General features: G+C 37.5%; 3 protein-coding genes and 1 non-coding gene across 14 annotated transcripts; all 4 read right to left on the bottom strand.

Annotated features, from left to right (window-relative positions):
• Nucleotides 1–98: 98 nt before the first annotated feature.
• LOC103447752 (DNA repair protein RAD51 homolog 4) lies at nt 99–3066 on the bottom strand. Of its 11 annotated transcripts, none has more exons than XM_008386949.4 (10): nt 2804–3066; nt 2575–2654; nt 2353–2468; nt 2175–2256; nt 1813–1947; nt 1588–1701; nt 1406–1511; nt 1128–1198; nt 648–797; nt 99–439 (listed from the first exon to the last, which is right to left on the bottom strand). In XM_008386949.4, the coding sequence occupies exons 1-10, from the start codon at nt 2889–2891 to the stop codon at nt 407–409; spliced, it is 975 nt and encodes a 324-aa protein (XP_008385171.2). In that variant the 5' UTR covers nt 2892–3066; the 3' UTR covers nt 99–406. The 11 variants fall into 11 exon arrangements, with proteins under 11 accessions (XP_008385171.2, XP_070663997.1, XP_070663996.1 ...); XM_070807896.1 differs by having other exon boundaries at nt 1418–1511; XM_070807895.1 differs by having other exon boundaries at nt 1406–1505.
• Nucleotides 3067–3381: 315 nt separating this feature from the next.
• On the bottom strand, nt 3382–5725 carry LOC103447754 (glutelin type-D 1). The gene is made up of 3 exons (XM_008386953.4): nt 5116–5725; nt 4017–4734; nt 3382–3724 (listed from the first exon to the last, which is right to left on the bottom strand). Exons 1-3 carry the CDS (start codon nt 5309–5311, stop codon nt 3571–3573), a joined length of 1068 nt encoding a protein of 355 aa, XP_008385175.2. The 5' UTR covers nt 5312–5725; the 3' UTR covers nt 3382–3570.
• A 1294-nt stretch (nt 5726–7019) lies between these two features.
• Nucleotides 7020–7091, bottom strand: TRNAH-GUG (transfer RNA histidin (anticodon GUG)). The gene has a single exon. It is a non-coding gene; the product is annotated as a tRNA-His (tRNA).
• Nucleotides 7092–7722: 631 nt separating this feature from the next.
• Nucleotides 7723–12430, bottom strand: LOC103412991 (UDP-galactose/UDP-glucose transporter 5B-like). The gene is made up of 10 exons (XM_008351494.4): nt 11890–12430; nt 11592–11798; nt 11440–11505; nt 10944–11042; nt 10008–10099; nt 9395–9507; nt 8900–8988; nt 8587–8673; nt 8422–8490; nt 7723–8332 (listed from the first exon to the last, which is right to left on the bottom strand). Exons 1-10 carry the CDS (start codon nt 11998–12000, stop codon nt 8225–8227), a joined length of 1041 nt encoding a protein of 346 aa, XP_008349716.2. The 5' UTR covers nt 12001–12430; the 3' UTR covers nt 7723–8224.
• Nucleotides 12431–13225: the final 795 nt, after the last annotated feature.

The following is a 13225-nucleotide window of genomic DNA, read 5'->3' as shown; positions in this document are numbered from 1 at the left end:
CTTCCCTCAGTTGATCATCTTTCCACACCCTTTTTCTATAAACTTCCGGTTATGCTCTCAAATTAAAACAAAACTACAACGAAAAATAAACCGAAAAATACATAATGTAATTTTCTCATTCAAACAAAATGTTGGTGACTAGTTCCTTTAACTTCACAAACACCATAAACTGCTAAAGTACACACAAAAGATAATAAACTTATATCTATTTCCCTGTAGTCAGTAAAAAATTGCAATCTGAAGAAATCTATCCCAAATCTCAGAATCTCGAACTTATAAAGAAAGCACTCTTCTTAAATTTGTTAACAGTATCTTCGTATAGAGCACCTTCAGTTATCTACATGATCCACTCTTCCTACCTTTTCGTGTAGGAGCGGCAAGTATAAGTTAAATCTACCGTGCACTCCTAAATTGTAAACCTTGTAGACTTGCCAGAAGCCTGAGAAAGAAAAAGGAACAATAAGAAGTTATGGAACTACATTGGAAGTAATGTTAACTGTGGTAGGAGCATGCTTCAGCTCTGAACGGAAACTGAAAAAGAAGGAACTATATGGGAGGGATGGAGCAAGAGACACGAGTAATGATAGTAAAGTCGTACAGCAAAGTGATTTTATTAGTAAATGCGTCACAATCATAACCAAGTGTACCATAGATGAGTGTCTTAGCACAGAAATAGTCCGGGTACTATTTCCCTGATCACCGGAAAGCAGAAGCCTCACATGTGGAATGCTCTTCCAGGTCTGTCCAAGAGCTGGTTTTGGAATACCTTTCTCCCCACCCACCGTGTGATTGGTCACCTTCACATTTAATCCATTAAACCCTTTCAAATGAAATGTTTGTCATGTTTGAAAGCATGAACTTGATTTCAATTCAAATATTTTTCTCTCACATTTAATTAATATTAAGACCAAAAAAAAAAACGATAACAGGGATGCAAATAAGCTTGAAGTGACAAAGAACTGATCCAAACTATAAATTATATAACAACATCATACTTACTACAGCTAAAAATAATTTGTAGAATGACAGCTTCTCTAGGTTGATTTTAGTAAGAAAGTAATTCACTAAAAGTGAAAGATTATGTAAAGCTGAGAATTCTACACATCGTGTATCCAATGAAAACTTACCAGTACTGCAAGATTATGCTCGTGTGCTAACTTCTTTAACAGATATCCAGCAGATATCATCAAAGCACGCCCTGTAATTATTTCCCAAGCATCAATAAATCAGCTCCCATCTTAACAAGTTAAATACGACATTTTTCGGTTGTATGAATGAACAAATAAAACTTCGAAACATGTCATATACCTACCAAGGTGAACCTTCCCTTTTCTTAATTATGGGAAAACATCATAAATATAAATTGAAGCAAACAACAAACTGAAGAAAACTGTTATTTGCATACAATGATATATACCCTGTGAACCACTGTTCCCAAGAATCGGGGTGATTAGTGAAGAGATCGAATCAACAATAAGCAACCGCACCTGCTCTCCTTTCTGCATCTGGAACTGGTACATATGTTCAATAAATAGGGAAATAGGAACTCTATAAATGGGAAAGGAAATGCCTCATGGTAATGTCAACCTGAGATGGCAAACTGAACTCTAGCTGGTGTAAGAGATTGAACATTGTAAAAATGTCAAACACATGATGGCATAAAATGTTGTTCATTACTTTCTGAAAAACTCTTTGTCCAGCCTACAGATAAATTCAGTCCGGACAAATCAGAGAATTTAGTAGTTCACTAGGGTAAAACGGCTAGCTAAAACAAACAAAACACAGAAAATTTATTCAAAGTGATGGGGTGACCTGATCAAAGGCATGGTTAGAGATATCACCAACAAAATGCACAATTCGTTCAGGTGAGAACGAGTTTCCTGTGTCCAGGTAGACAACAGTACCCATGTGCTTCGTTGCAACATTTGCAGCAGATAGTAGGCAAACCTGAACATTACCAAGAATTTGAATATAATTTTGAGATGTAAACGCTACAAATATCATACAGTTACTCATGGTATCACTACAAAGAAACCATTGAACTATTGATTACAAAGTAGGCGCAACACGGTCTGCATAAGCAATGAAAAAACAAATTGTGACGTGTAAACTGAAAATTTGAAATCATTGCCTTCACCAACTTATGTAATTGCTGGGAAACATGATTTACTTACTTGGGTTTTACCAGAGGTAGACGGACCAACAAGTTCAGTTACCTGTCCCTCACGCAATCCGCCTCCGAGTAACAAATCAATCCTGGTTTCACAACAATCCAAGAAACATTACAATGAGTATTACTAATAGCAGTGAAAAGGAATAGGTCAGTGTGTTTTGGCTAATCAAAAAGCATACCCTTCACACCCAGTTGATAATACATGTTTGTTATGCAAAACATCATCTAAAAGCTCCATACCATTCAACCATGGCTGGTGCTGAGAATCAATGGTAGAGAGGACCTCAGTGATTCCCTGCTTAACCCATCACATACATGATATAATTAATTAAATTGAATGTGGATTTATAAGCAGAAAACATGAAGCTGTGATGACTAACAAAAGTGCTTATGGGAAAAACCTGCTTTAGCTTTTCACATGTGGGATGTTGCTGAGCAGCACCTGCTAATTCATCGAGGTCATGAATGAGGAATTCTTCCACTGCACCAAAAAATTTCACAAAATTCAAATTGGGTTCTTCATTTTCTCTTTTGGGTGCCAAAATCAAGAGGCCCCAGATATAAAGTTAGGTGCTTTTACTGGGACTGAAGCAAATTTTGAAATTGATGGAGCGGAATTATGGAACCCACCTGAGAAGATGCCATGGGAGGCGCAAAAGGTCTGGAAATTGGAGTCGATTACTGGGTGCTCTGCCTCCAGAGATTTCAAGGGTGCCATTTCTTTCGCAATTCGAGTGGCGCCGTGCTTTTTGAAAAAGCGCTTTTCCAATTGGCTTATTAATCCGACCGAGTTTCTCACTGTCGATTTGTTTTTAGCTTTCACGGAAACGCAGAGACAAGTTATTTTGTTTGAAGAGGGAATGGGAGCAATAGAAACGCCTTTCAGCACCGTAACTGTAGCTGCGTTGTATAATTTGAATTGCACTTGTAAATATTATCGAATATTGAGCATTTCTTTGGTTTTTCGATTTGTGCTTTTACTACAAGCGATATACTAATTTAATTTACAATTCGAATTTGCTTTTGGGCTTTTTGGGCTAACCATAAAATTTTGGTTGGAATTTAACTTCGACGAGAATCGAACTTAAAATCTCAAATTTACAAGTGAAGAAACCGTAGTATTAAGTAGCGTTCCTACCAAGCCTTCGAGTTCATGTAATATCAAGATCATTGTTTGTCAATCCACGATAATATCAACATCAACGACATCCAACATGCAAAACCATCTGAATTAATTAGAGCAAGAAATTTTTATACCAAATATGGCAGCTCCTAAACTATACAACTAGAAAAGAAGATTGTAAAATTAAAAGGCAGAAATCCTACGAGCAAAAAGCAATTTTATTTGGAGTCTGAAGACTCTGGACCAGGGAACTAGGCCTGAGCTCAATCAGTTTTCACTTGGGTGGAGGGAAGAAGATTGCATCAGAAGTCCTCTTCGAACGGAAAAGTTTCTCTGTTTCCGAATCCACGTTGAACGCAGCCTGGAGCACCTGAGGAGATAGAGCCTTCCAGCACCCAATGCTTCCAGCCAAGTGGGTGAATATCGGGCTGCAGCGAAGTAATTAAATGAATTAGCATAACATTCAACACCAATCGATAAACTTCTGGTGCAAAACATTGTCAACTCTCTCGAATTAAGTTTTCTGTGTGTGGTGGGAATAAATGTATATGTGTGTTCCAAGCAGCAGGATGTTATAAATGCAGAGGAAACTATAATTCAACTAGCTGAGCCTAAATCAAGAATAACGAAAGCGTAATTATGCAAGACGAAAAAAAAGCAGATTAGGGGCAGGTAAAGCAACACAGAACATATCGGATAATGTAAGGAAGAAAAACTTACTTGGGAGTAGTGATGATAGAAAACCATTCCAAGCCCTCTGGATCAGCAATCTTTGACACAACAAAGAACCTAGGAACGATGAAGAGATTACCGGCTTTAATAGTAGTTTCCAGCACCCTCTTACCGTCAACACCAACAACCTGGACACGGCCACTGCCCCTAATGATATAAGTCACCTGGAGAGCCGAGTCGCAAGAAAATCCAGGGGAGCACATGGCACTTCCGTCCAACCTCACAAGGTCAGCACCAAGCCCAACCTCACCGACCAAAGGAAGGTTTTTGGTATTCAAGACCACAACTCTTCCACCACCCTTAATGTCAACATCCAGGGGAGCCTCTTCGCAGTTCAATGTCATACCATCACGGTGTTCCTTCTTTGGCTCGGGCAAGGTAACTCCGCTCAACTTGACAATGCCCTTGCCGGATTGCTTGCCAACAAGAGTCTTCACAACACTCTCCTCCAAATCCCATGCCCGACCAACAAACTCAGTTGAGAAGCCAGTGAAAATGGCGTTGGAGCCATTGAGATAGAAGTCGGTAAACTCACCCGTCTTGTGAGCTTTTGAAGTGTCGCCCAAGAAAAGAACAACGAACTCAGTGTCCTCCTTGTTGTACCACCAAGTGACAACTCCGAAAGGGAGGGCAATGGCATCACCCTTCTTAACTGGAAGAACCTTCTCTTCCTTCTCAGGCAGGACAATTCCAACTGCACCAGTGCCTAAAAGGATATATATACAGAAGGTAATTAAAATTTGTAAGAAAAACCAAAAGTTAAAACATAATGATTAGAACAAGCTCCGATGATCTTAATCCCAGAAAATAAAAGTTACAATTAACAAATTAAAACCCACATTATCTTATTTGATCAAAAAGTTAATCACAGTTCATCTACGAATTTCATGATTCACAAAGATAATCAAGAAAATATAAAAAAATTAATTTAAGCCCTATGATCTTAATGATAAATTATGGACTATTCACATATAAAATTCATGATCCAGAAGCAAACAAACAATCAAATAAACAAATAAGATCAATCCGATCATAAAAAATAGATAATTAATTATTAATCGCAAGAACAAAAAAGAAGATTGTATACCTTGGAGGACATAAGCGACCTGATTGGAATCAGAGTACTTGGGAAGAGCGAACCCGTCCTTTTCCAGAGCGAGCTTGGCGGCGCCGATGTTACCTTCACGGAGCATGGGAAGCTCCGACGGTGACCAGGCAAAGTAGGAGCCACCATCGCCGCCGTACACCTTCTTGGCCAACTTGGGTGAAAGATCAAGCTCCATTCTTTGCGATTCTTTTCACGAACCCAGAAAAACCCAAAACCCAAAGACGAGAGAAAAGTGATTGACTGATTGAATGATTGAATGCGATCGAGCGGTGAGGAAGGCGTGTGTTGGGGGGTGTATATATAGGGGGATTGAGCGGGTTTGGAGGTACGACAGTCAGTTGGAGAGAGAGTAGGGAGGGAGGAGGAAGGAGGTAGAATCTGATGAGGAGAGGGAATGTGAGTTCGGATTGGATTAAGGATAAAAAAAAAGGATAATCTGATCAATTTCCATGATTAAAAGAAGATTAGATTGGATATAATCTTGCTTTCTTGTCGATATATCTACTGTTATGTCTAAAATATTTGATTGGATTTTAATTAGATAGATAATGTGATTCTATTTCATATTTCAATCTTAACATTAGTTGGAAGATTTTAGTTTAATAAAACTCTACAATTTTTCGATTTTTTCGCTTTGTTCTCACAAATAGTTGCATTGAGTGACAGATGTACAGAGAACTAAAGTGGTCTCGGGACCAAGACGGTCCAAGACCACTTCAAATAAACGTAGTAAATGAATAAATAATGAGAAAGAGCGTGGGTTTGCGGATTTTCATTAATTATTATGTGTTAGAATATGATTAGAGAAAGGATTATGGGTTAATTCGGATGAAATTCAGGATAAGTAAGATGTAATTAAATTGGTACTTGGAGTCCCTCTAGTTCTCTGCAACTTTGATTTGGGATGAGGGTGGATTATCTGTGAAGTATTTAAGTACGATTAGAGGATAGTTTGTATTACAAGATAATCTATTTTTAAGGTAATATGGAGACCAACTTTTTAAAACAACATATTTGTCTTCACTACATTATTTTATTTTATTTTTAAAACAATAGCTTTTTATAAATTAATCCACAACATTATAATTTGTAAAAATAAAAAAAATAAAAAAATAAAAAAATAAACTATATTAATAATTATTATTGTCATAAAAAAGAATAGTTTATCTTTTTCATGCCTTCATTTTAAATCGAAGCTAACAGCCCAAATAAATAAAATATTAAGCACATGCTTGTATTATACAATCGTGCTCGTATTATATTTGTATTGTAACTCATAAGACCTTTTTTAACATTACAAGAAAAAAGTACTACTACAAGATAATTGATTTTGTTTTATTTTATAAGATGCTTGTAAAGAGTTTAAAAAGAATTTTAAAATGCAAATAAAAACATCAAAAGTTGGGAATATATTCCTTATGGATATGAGATTAGGATGTGATTTTTTTAAGAGGAAGTACCATGGATTGTCATCCAAGTATTGTAAAAAAAAAAAATTAAGGTCTTACGTAAGAGCTCCTAAAATTAACAATACTTAAAATTAGAAATTTAAAGTCACACGTAAAATACATATAGAGATATCAGGACAACTCAGATTTTAATCAGCATGTTGTTAGAGAGTTACAAAGCAACGTAATTATTATTATATTAATAATACTTAAAATTAGAAATTAAAGTCATACGTAAAATGCATATAGAGATATCAGGACAACTCAGATTTTAATCAGCATGTTGTTAGAGAGTTACAAAGCAACGTAATTATTATTATTAGAGTTTAGATGAATGGAAATTACAACTCTTTTTATTATTAATACAAATAATCGTTCCTTAAAATGGGAAAATGTTAGAAAAAAAAAATCAAAAGAAAAAACAATAAAAATGTGTGTGGCTGCTGGGATTCGAGCCCAGGTCTCCACGGCCACAACGTGGAATTCTTACCACTAAACTACAGCCACTAAGTTGTTCAATGTTTTACACTTTTATTATATGTAACATAGACAGTAAAACCCATCCCCCGAACCCTTTACCGGCCGACGTTCATATCTTTACTAATCCGGTCCATCGATAATCAAATAGAAAATATACTTGCAAAATTTGGTCAAATTTATTTGTTGTAGATTTTCTTTAAATTGTTACATGTTAAGAGAGATGAGATTAAGATTGAAACTGCACCAAAGTGTGTAGACATTATTTTTTGCCGCGATTGCGACAAAGCATCATTTGCTTATACTAGATGGATTGAAGAATATTTATTTATCCCAGCGATGCATTTTTTTGGGGACACTGGCGTTGATTTGGCATAATGTCAAAGTACACTGCCGCCTCATGTAGTACCTAGGGCTAAATTAGGCGGGGATTAGTTTGTTATCAATGTGTTGTGAGACGTAACATTATAGCCGAACCTGATATTGTGATTATTACAATCTACTTTGTTTTTCTATTCCTTCCCCTAAATATACATATGTTTCCTGAAAAACAATAAAACAATATGCACACACAACACCGATGAAATCCAACTTCTCAGATCTTTCTGAAGCTTCCCTTGGGAGAATTAAGATACGTTAATCACAATACGAAACCAAAACAACCACCAAAAATCATTTAATTGAAACAGTAAACCAATTATTACAATCCTAATCAAGCTGGGGGTTACAGGAAGAGAAAAATCATTAAAAGGAAGAAGAGAAGAAAATACTCCAGAGTGGAATTATCCAAAACTTTCTTCTCTTTTGTTCTTCCATTCCTACTCTCGACTGAAATGTTGCTTGCGCAGCTGCGTTATACATTTTTGAGCCGTGTATTCCAACACGTATGTAAGAATAAAACGAAACATTCTTGTTCCTTTAGTTAGTCTATGATTAATCATTTCTATGGAGACGTAGGCCTCCAGGAATCTTTGGTCTCCATCGAGACCTCTTGCGTGTGGCGTGTGTGTGAGCTAGAGTATATTTAGAAAAATTTCAATGCATCGAAGGCCTGTTCGCAGGTTGCAGCTTGACATTTGTAAAACCAAAGCTGCCCATTGGTCAAAGTTAGAGGTAGGTACCTAGTCCGACGTATTGTGGCAACCGTTAAAACCCAAACACTATCAAGGGATCCCCTTCACTGGACTCGAAGCTCCATTCTGAGTTTGTTGGGAAGGTGAAGGCTTCGTTCTCATGAAGCTTTTCGCATATAGGGAACCAAAGACAACAACCTGGTCATTGTAACAAAAGTAGCGTTATTTGGGATTTGGGGAAACAAAACAGAAATACAAAAATTACTGCGTTTGAGGTTGAGGCTTACAGCTCCCAACCACTGTTCCCGGCTAAGGGGGTGCGAAAACCACAGGCACGATAGCATAATGCTGGCCAGCTTCAATACCAAAGAGAGAGACACCACTAATTAGAAGCACTAATAACGGAGAAGTGGGAACGCTTACAAGGATTAGTTTGGAGAGATATGACTTACCTGTCTTGTGGTCATTATTGTGGCAAATGTGAGAGCACCAAAAGTGCGAATTGTGTAAGAAATAAAAAACTGGCTCGCTGTTGCTACCTGCAACACAAAACACTTACAAATCAGGAAGGAAAAGAAAAGGAAACCAACAGACAGATGAGAAGACACGACAAGAGAAAGAAAAAATTTGGCACGGTGGGAAAGAGAAAAACTTAAACAACGGCCACTAGCACTAAAAAAAATTAGAAGCATCTGCTAAATAAATACAAAGTAATTAAACACTTAACATTAACAGATACCATGATAAGAAGGAAAAATCTCTTACAGTGGAAAGCAATGCAATGTCAAAGAAACAATCATTGTGGGAAGAAACAAAATGAATTGCTGGCAGAAGTTGCCCTTGTAGTAGAAGACCTGAAAATTTAACAGAATCAACAACTCATCGCTAAAAGGTTAAAAATAAAAAAATAAAAAAATAAAAAAAATATAAAGCAGCTGGTAAGTGCAGATAAGTTTAAGCAACTGAAAAAATATTCAAACACCATTGAACCAGTGATCAACCAGTGGCTCATGCGGTACCTAGTACACACATAGTAGTAATACTCACAACCTTCAGTGAACACACAAACACATGCTTGGATAACTTTGAAGTTGGATTAAAGGCAAGATAATGATATGAAATCCGCAACATAAATTGTGACAACATATGAACACTGAATCCTGGTAAGCAATATGAAGCATAGACAACCCCGCTACGAAATATCTCTCTGTGTGATTAATAACTACTTATGGAGCAACAAGATCTGAATAAGAATATTACCTGTAAGGCTGAGAACACAAGAACAGAATGTGGTGTAAAATATTTGATTGTGTATCTCCATATCATAGCCCTTAAATAGCTTATCTTGGAACGTGCTTGTAAATCCATCAAACCTATTAGGCAAAGAAAGCAGCATCTTAAATCTATAAATTTTTGGTTCCAAGTATCTTGTTTCAAATATTCCCAATTTCATCGGTTCTTTTTTATTGGTCAAATTCTCAGTGTTATTGCTATACGCTGTAAAAGGTAAAGAAAAGAAAAATAGACAAAAGAAAAATCACCCACACTGCCAGTGCTGCACTCATAATCAATTGCAAGGAGAAAAACTTTAAACTACTAGTTTTGTTATGGTTTGCTTCTGTAAAGGAGCATTAATTCATTGTAAGCAATTAACATATTGGAGCTGCGTTGGTATCATAAATTATTGTTACCCTAGCAACTAAACATCAAGACATGGAGATAAAGTTTGATGGCACATTTTTGGTAAAATAGGTATATATTAATATTTTTGAATTGGTAGAAGTGGATTTAGTCTGTTCATCTCATCAGCTAGCAACAAATTCTTTTTTGACAAATCATAACCATCTAATAAAGAGAGGGTTCATGTTAATACCCAAGATAACCAACCATAAGGGAAATGCCCCATATGGTATTTTCTCTTCCTCTACCGTATATATCAGATGGACCAATGTCAGCAGATCCTGCCTACATTCAAAAGCGCAAACAATTAGTTCTACTTAAATCAAAGAACTACACTTTTCCTATTAGAATTATCACCATCTCACAAAACAGCCGCATACATGAATGTATATGGAATTTCCTCTAATTAATTAGACCATTTTCAGAAAACAAAGCAAAGGAGTATTCATTAATATCTCTTTGCTAAACAATAGAATTTCAGGGATATTAAGCACACCCTATTTATTGTCAAATGCGCTCACAGAGTGCGTACATAAGACACTCAAGTGTGGTAAGTCAAAGGTGCATGGTACTGTGATCATACTAAGATATGAACGAGGCTAACATGTAAACAGCAGTCACCCAATTGATTGTAATAAACAACCTAAACTGGGATGAATCTTTGGCTTTGAAACTGAGGGATAGTAGTTCTGGGAGTTCTATGGCCAACTATGAAACTAAACAGGAAACATCTTCAACTAACAAATATTCCATTCATACAATAATATCACCATGCACCATACAGCAGCCATTGTTCAAGAAACTTGGAAGGCATAAGTGTACTTACATGTATTCTAGTTTTGCAAGAGATTCTATATAGAAAGGAAAGGAAATGGAAATTTATACACATGGATGCAAAGTGGTAGCATGCTGGCATTGGTTGCAAGTTCCTAATGTACCATCATCCATATGTGCATGGCTGATAGAGAAATCTAAAGAAACTTGCAGCACGAATCAGAGACCATGGTCATTTACGAGTATTACAAAAAAGTGGCATGCTAACAATTAAGACCAATTTTCAAAACAATCCTTTGTATGTGCACACCTCAGTGGAAAATTTTAAAGAATTCGACAGGGAATCGGACCATACCGGATATAGAATGAATATTGAACAGCCCACTGTCACTAAAAATGCCAAAAAATAGTCCGGTCCCCTATATTTCTTTTGCATAATGATAGTGCCCCAAACCTGCATAAAGAATAACCCCATGAATTGGCAAACCAAAGAACACAAGATCATATGTCCCTCATGAAAAAGATACTTAAGTTTCTCAATTAGTCTCTTCACTAATAGGTCACACCTCAAGCCCAACTTCCACACGTTCAAACATTTGGAGCTCACTGATCAATCAAGCATGTTTAGCCCTTGAGAAAATCTCGTCACGCGTGCAAGTTTACCATTTTTTCTTATCCAGCACACTAGATAAGTTGAATGCTTCGAGCATTTTTTATAGTTTGAAACTTCGAATTCGAACAACATGTTACTCAGCTTGACAATAAATCATGACAAAAATTAACCAAACAGATAAAACTACTCAGAAATAGTACAATGAAGCACCATAACTGATCGAACTGTATTTTCTTACCATCACAGGTATCATCTTGGCGCATTTCGCAAGCGTTTGAACCGGAAAGCTGACGTATTTGAGAGCCTGTGGTCACCGAAATGTACGAAATCAATCAAAACTAAAAAAAAATTACATATTCTGCAAAAAAAATTAAAGACCGCAGCTCTCACCTCATATTGACATGTAGTCGTTAGTATGTTCGAAATCGATACAAGGCAGTACTTGTAAACCGGAGCGACGGGATCCAGAGCCTTCTTTCTCGCCAACAAAGCAACGGCGGAGACCGCCGACGTCATGATGCGGTTGCAGAAGACAAGGAAAAGCGAGTACTTGAAAAACGCCTTGTCGTCGCCGTACGGCACTCTCATGATCTTCTCCTGCAAGAAATCGAAGCAAAAGATTCAACATTTCCGCCAAGAAAACGGAGATGGATTCGAAGGATAAGAGAAATGCGAGGGAATTAGGAACCTGAAGAACGCCGTAGGTGACGAGCGTGGTCATGATTCCGGCCACCGCGAAAACCCCTTTCCACAGCTTGCTCGGCTGCGTAGCGCCCGGCAACGTCGTCGTTTCGGCCATAGCACGATCGTGAAGAGTGTAGCTGATGGAGTTCGCCTGGAAGCTTGTGTCGAATACGGTGCCGTTAGGTCGCCGGAGAAATGGCGCGGGGCTCGATGACTGTGATCAAATAGAGTTAGGGGGACACGTGGCGGATTTAGCAGTAGCAGCGAGCAGCGTATCGGAATCTCCGGCGGCGATTTCTCTCCGTAATGTGTGTTGTCTGGAAGACTGTTGTTTCCCTGGCTTTTGAAAAGTGTGGACACGTCAGCGGCCTCTCCCTCGCTCAGGTTCCAAAGACTGGAAAAATCCGAAAATGTTCATTCTTGTACAGTACAAGATCGACCGTTGATTTGGTCAAATAATAGTTTTGAAGAGTTTTTGTTTTTTTTTTTTTTTTAAACAAACGATCGCAAACCACATGTAAAATTAGGATAAAACATTATTTAACATTTTCAGAGGTCATGAAGAGGCATTGGTCTAGGCCACAAACTTCAAGCCTACATCTGCAGGGCCAACGCCATGACACAGTCCATGCCAACGGAGAACTCGGACTAGTCGTTGATTCTCGTGAATATGGGATCGGTGCCCAGATCATTTGTACAAACTCTTATATTGTCAAACTGTTAATCTATAACGTACATTTACAATCAGTTAAAAGATCATTTTTCTAGACGTGTGTATGAAATGTGACTTACAAAACCTTTGTTTAAATAATTTTGGACAGATTTTGAGAGACATAAGGGCCGAACGATGAGTCTAATGACAAACAACCCGGCAAAGTTCGCCGATCCAAAGGGATATGGGTTGGCCGTGGTCAGGAGGGTTTCGGTTTTGACACCAATTACAAAGGAAGACAAGACCAACTTAGAAAGAACGAGACTTGGCTGCTGAAGATTCAGTAGCACCTCCTGAATCTTTCAATAGCATTTCTTAAATCTTTCAGCAGCCAAGTCTTTTCCGCTTGGAAAAAAAGGAACAAAGATGGGACATAAAGTAAACTGTTTATTGTGGCTCGTAAGTTTAGATATGTTTATATGACAACAGAAAACGTCTTTGACGCTGTTTAGCAGAAATTTTTTAAAATACTGCTGAGCCATAAAAGCCGTTCTCTTACTGGGCTAGAGAAAGCACTTGACTTTGAATAAAAATTTCAACGCTTTTCTAACAAAAGTGCTTTTTAGAGAAGCCAAAACGGGCCCTGATTCTCAGACAAATTGCTACATCAAACCATACAATTGGACTT

Source organism: Malus domestica, chromosome 11 (genome assembly GCF_042453785.1).
Source record: "Malus domestica chromosome 11, GDT2T_hap1".
NCBI classification, from domain to species: Eukaryota; Viridiplantae; Streptophyta; class Magnoliopsida; order Rosales; family Rosaceae; genus Malus; species Malus domestica.
The sequence above is the reverse complement of the archived record's forward strand: the minus strand, read 5'-3'. Positions and strand labels throughout refer to the sequence as shown.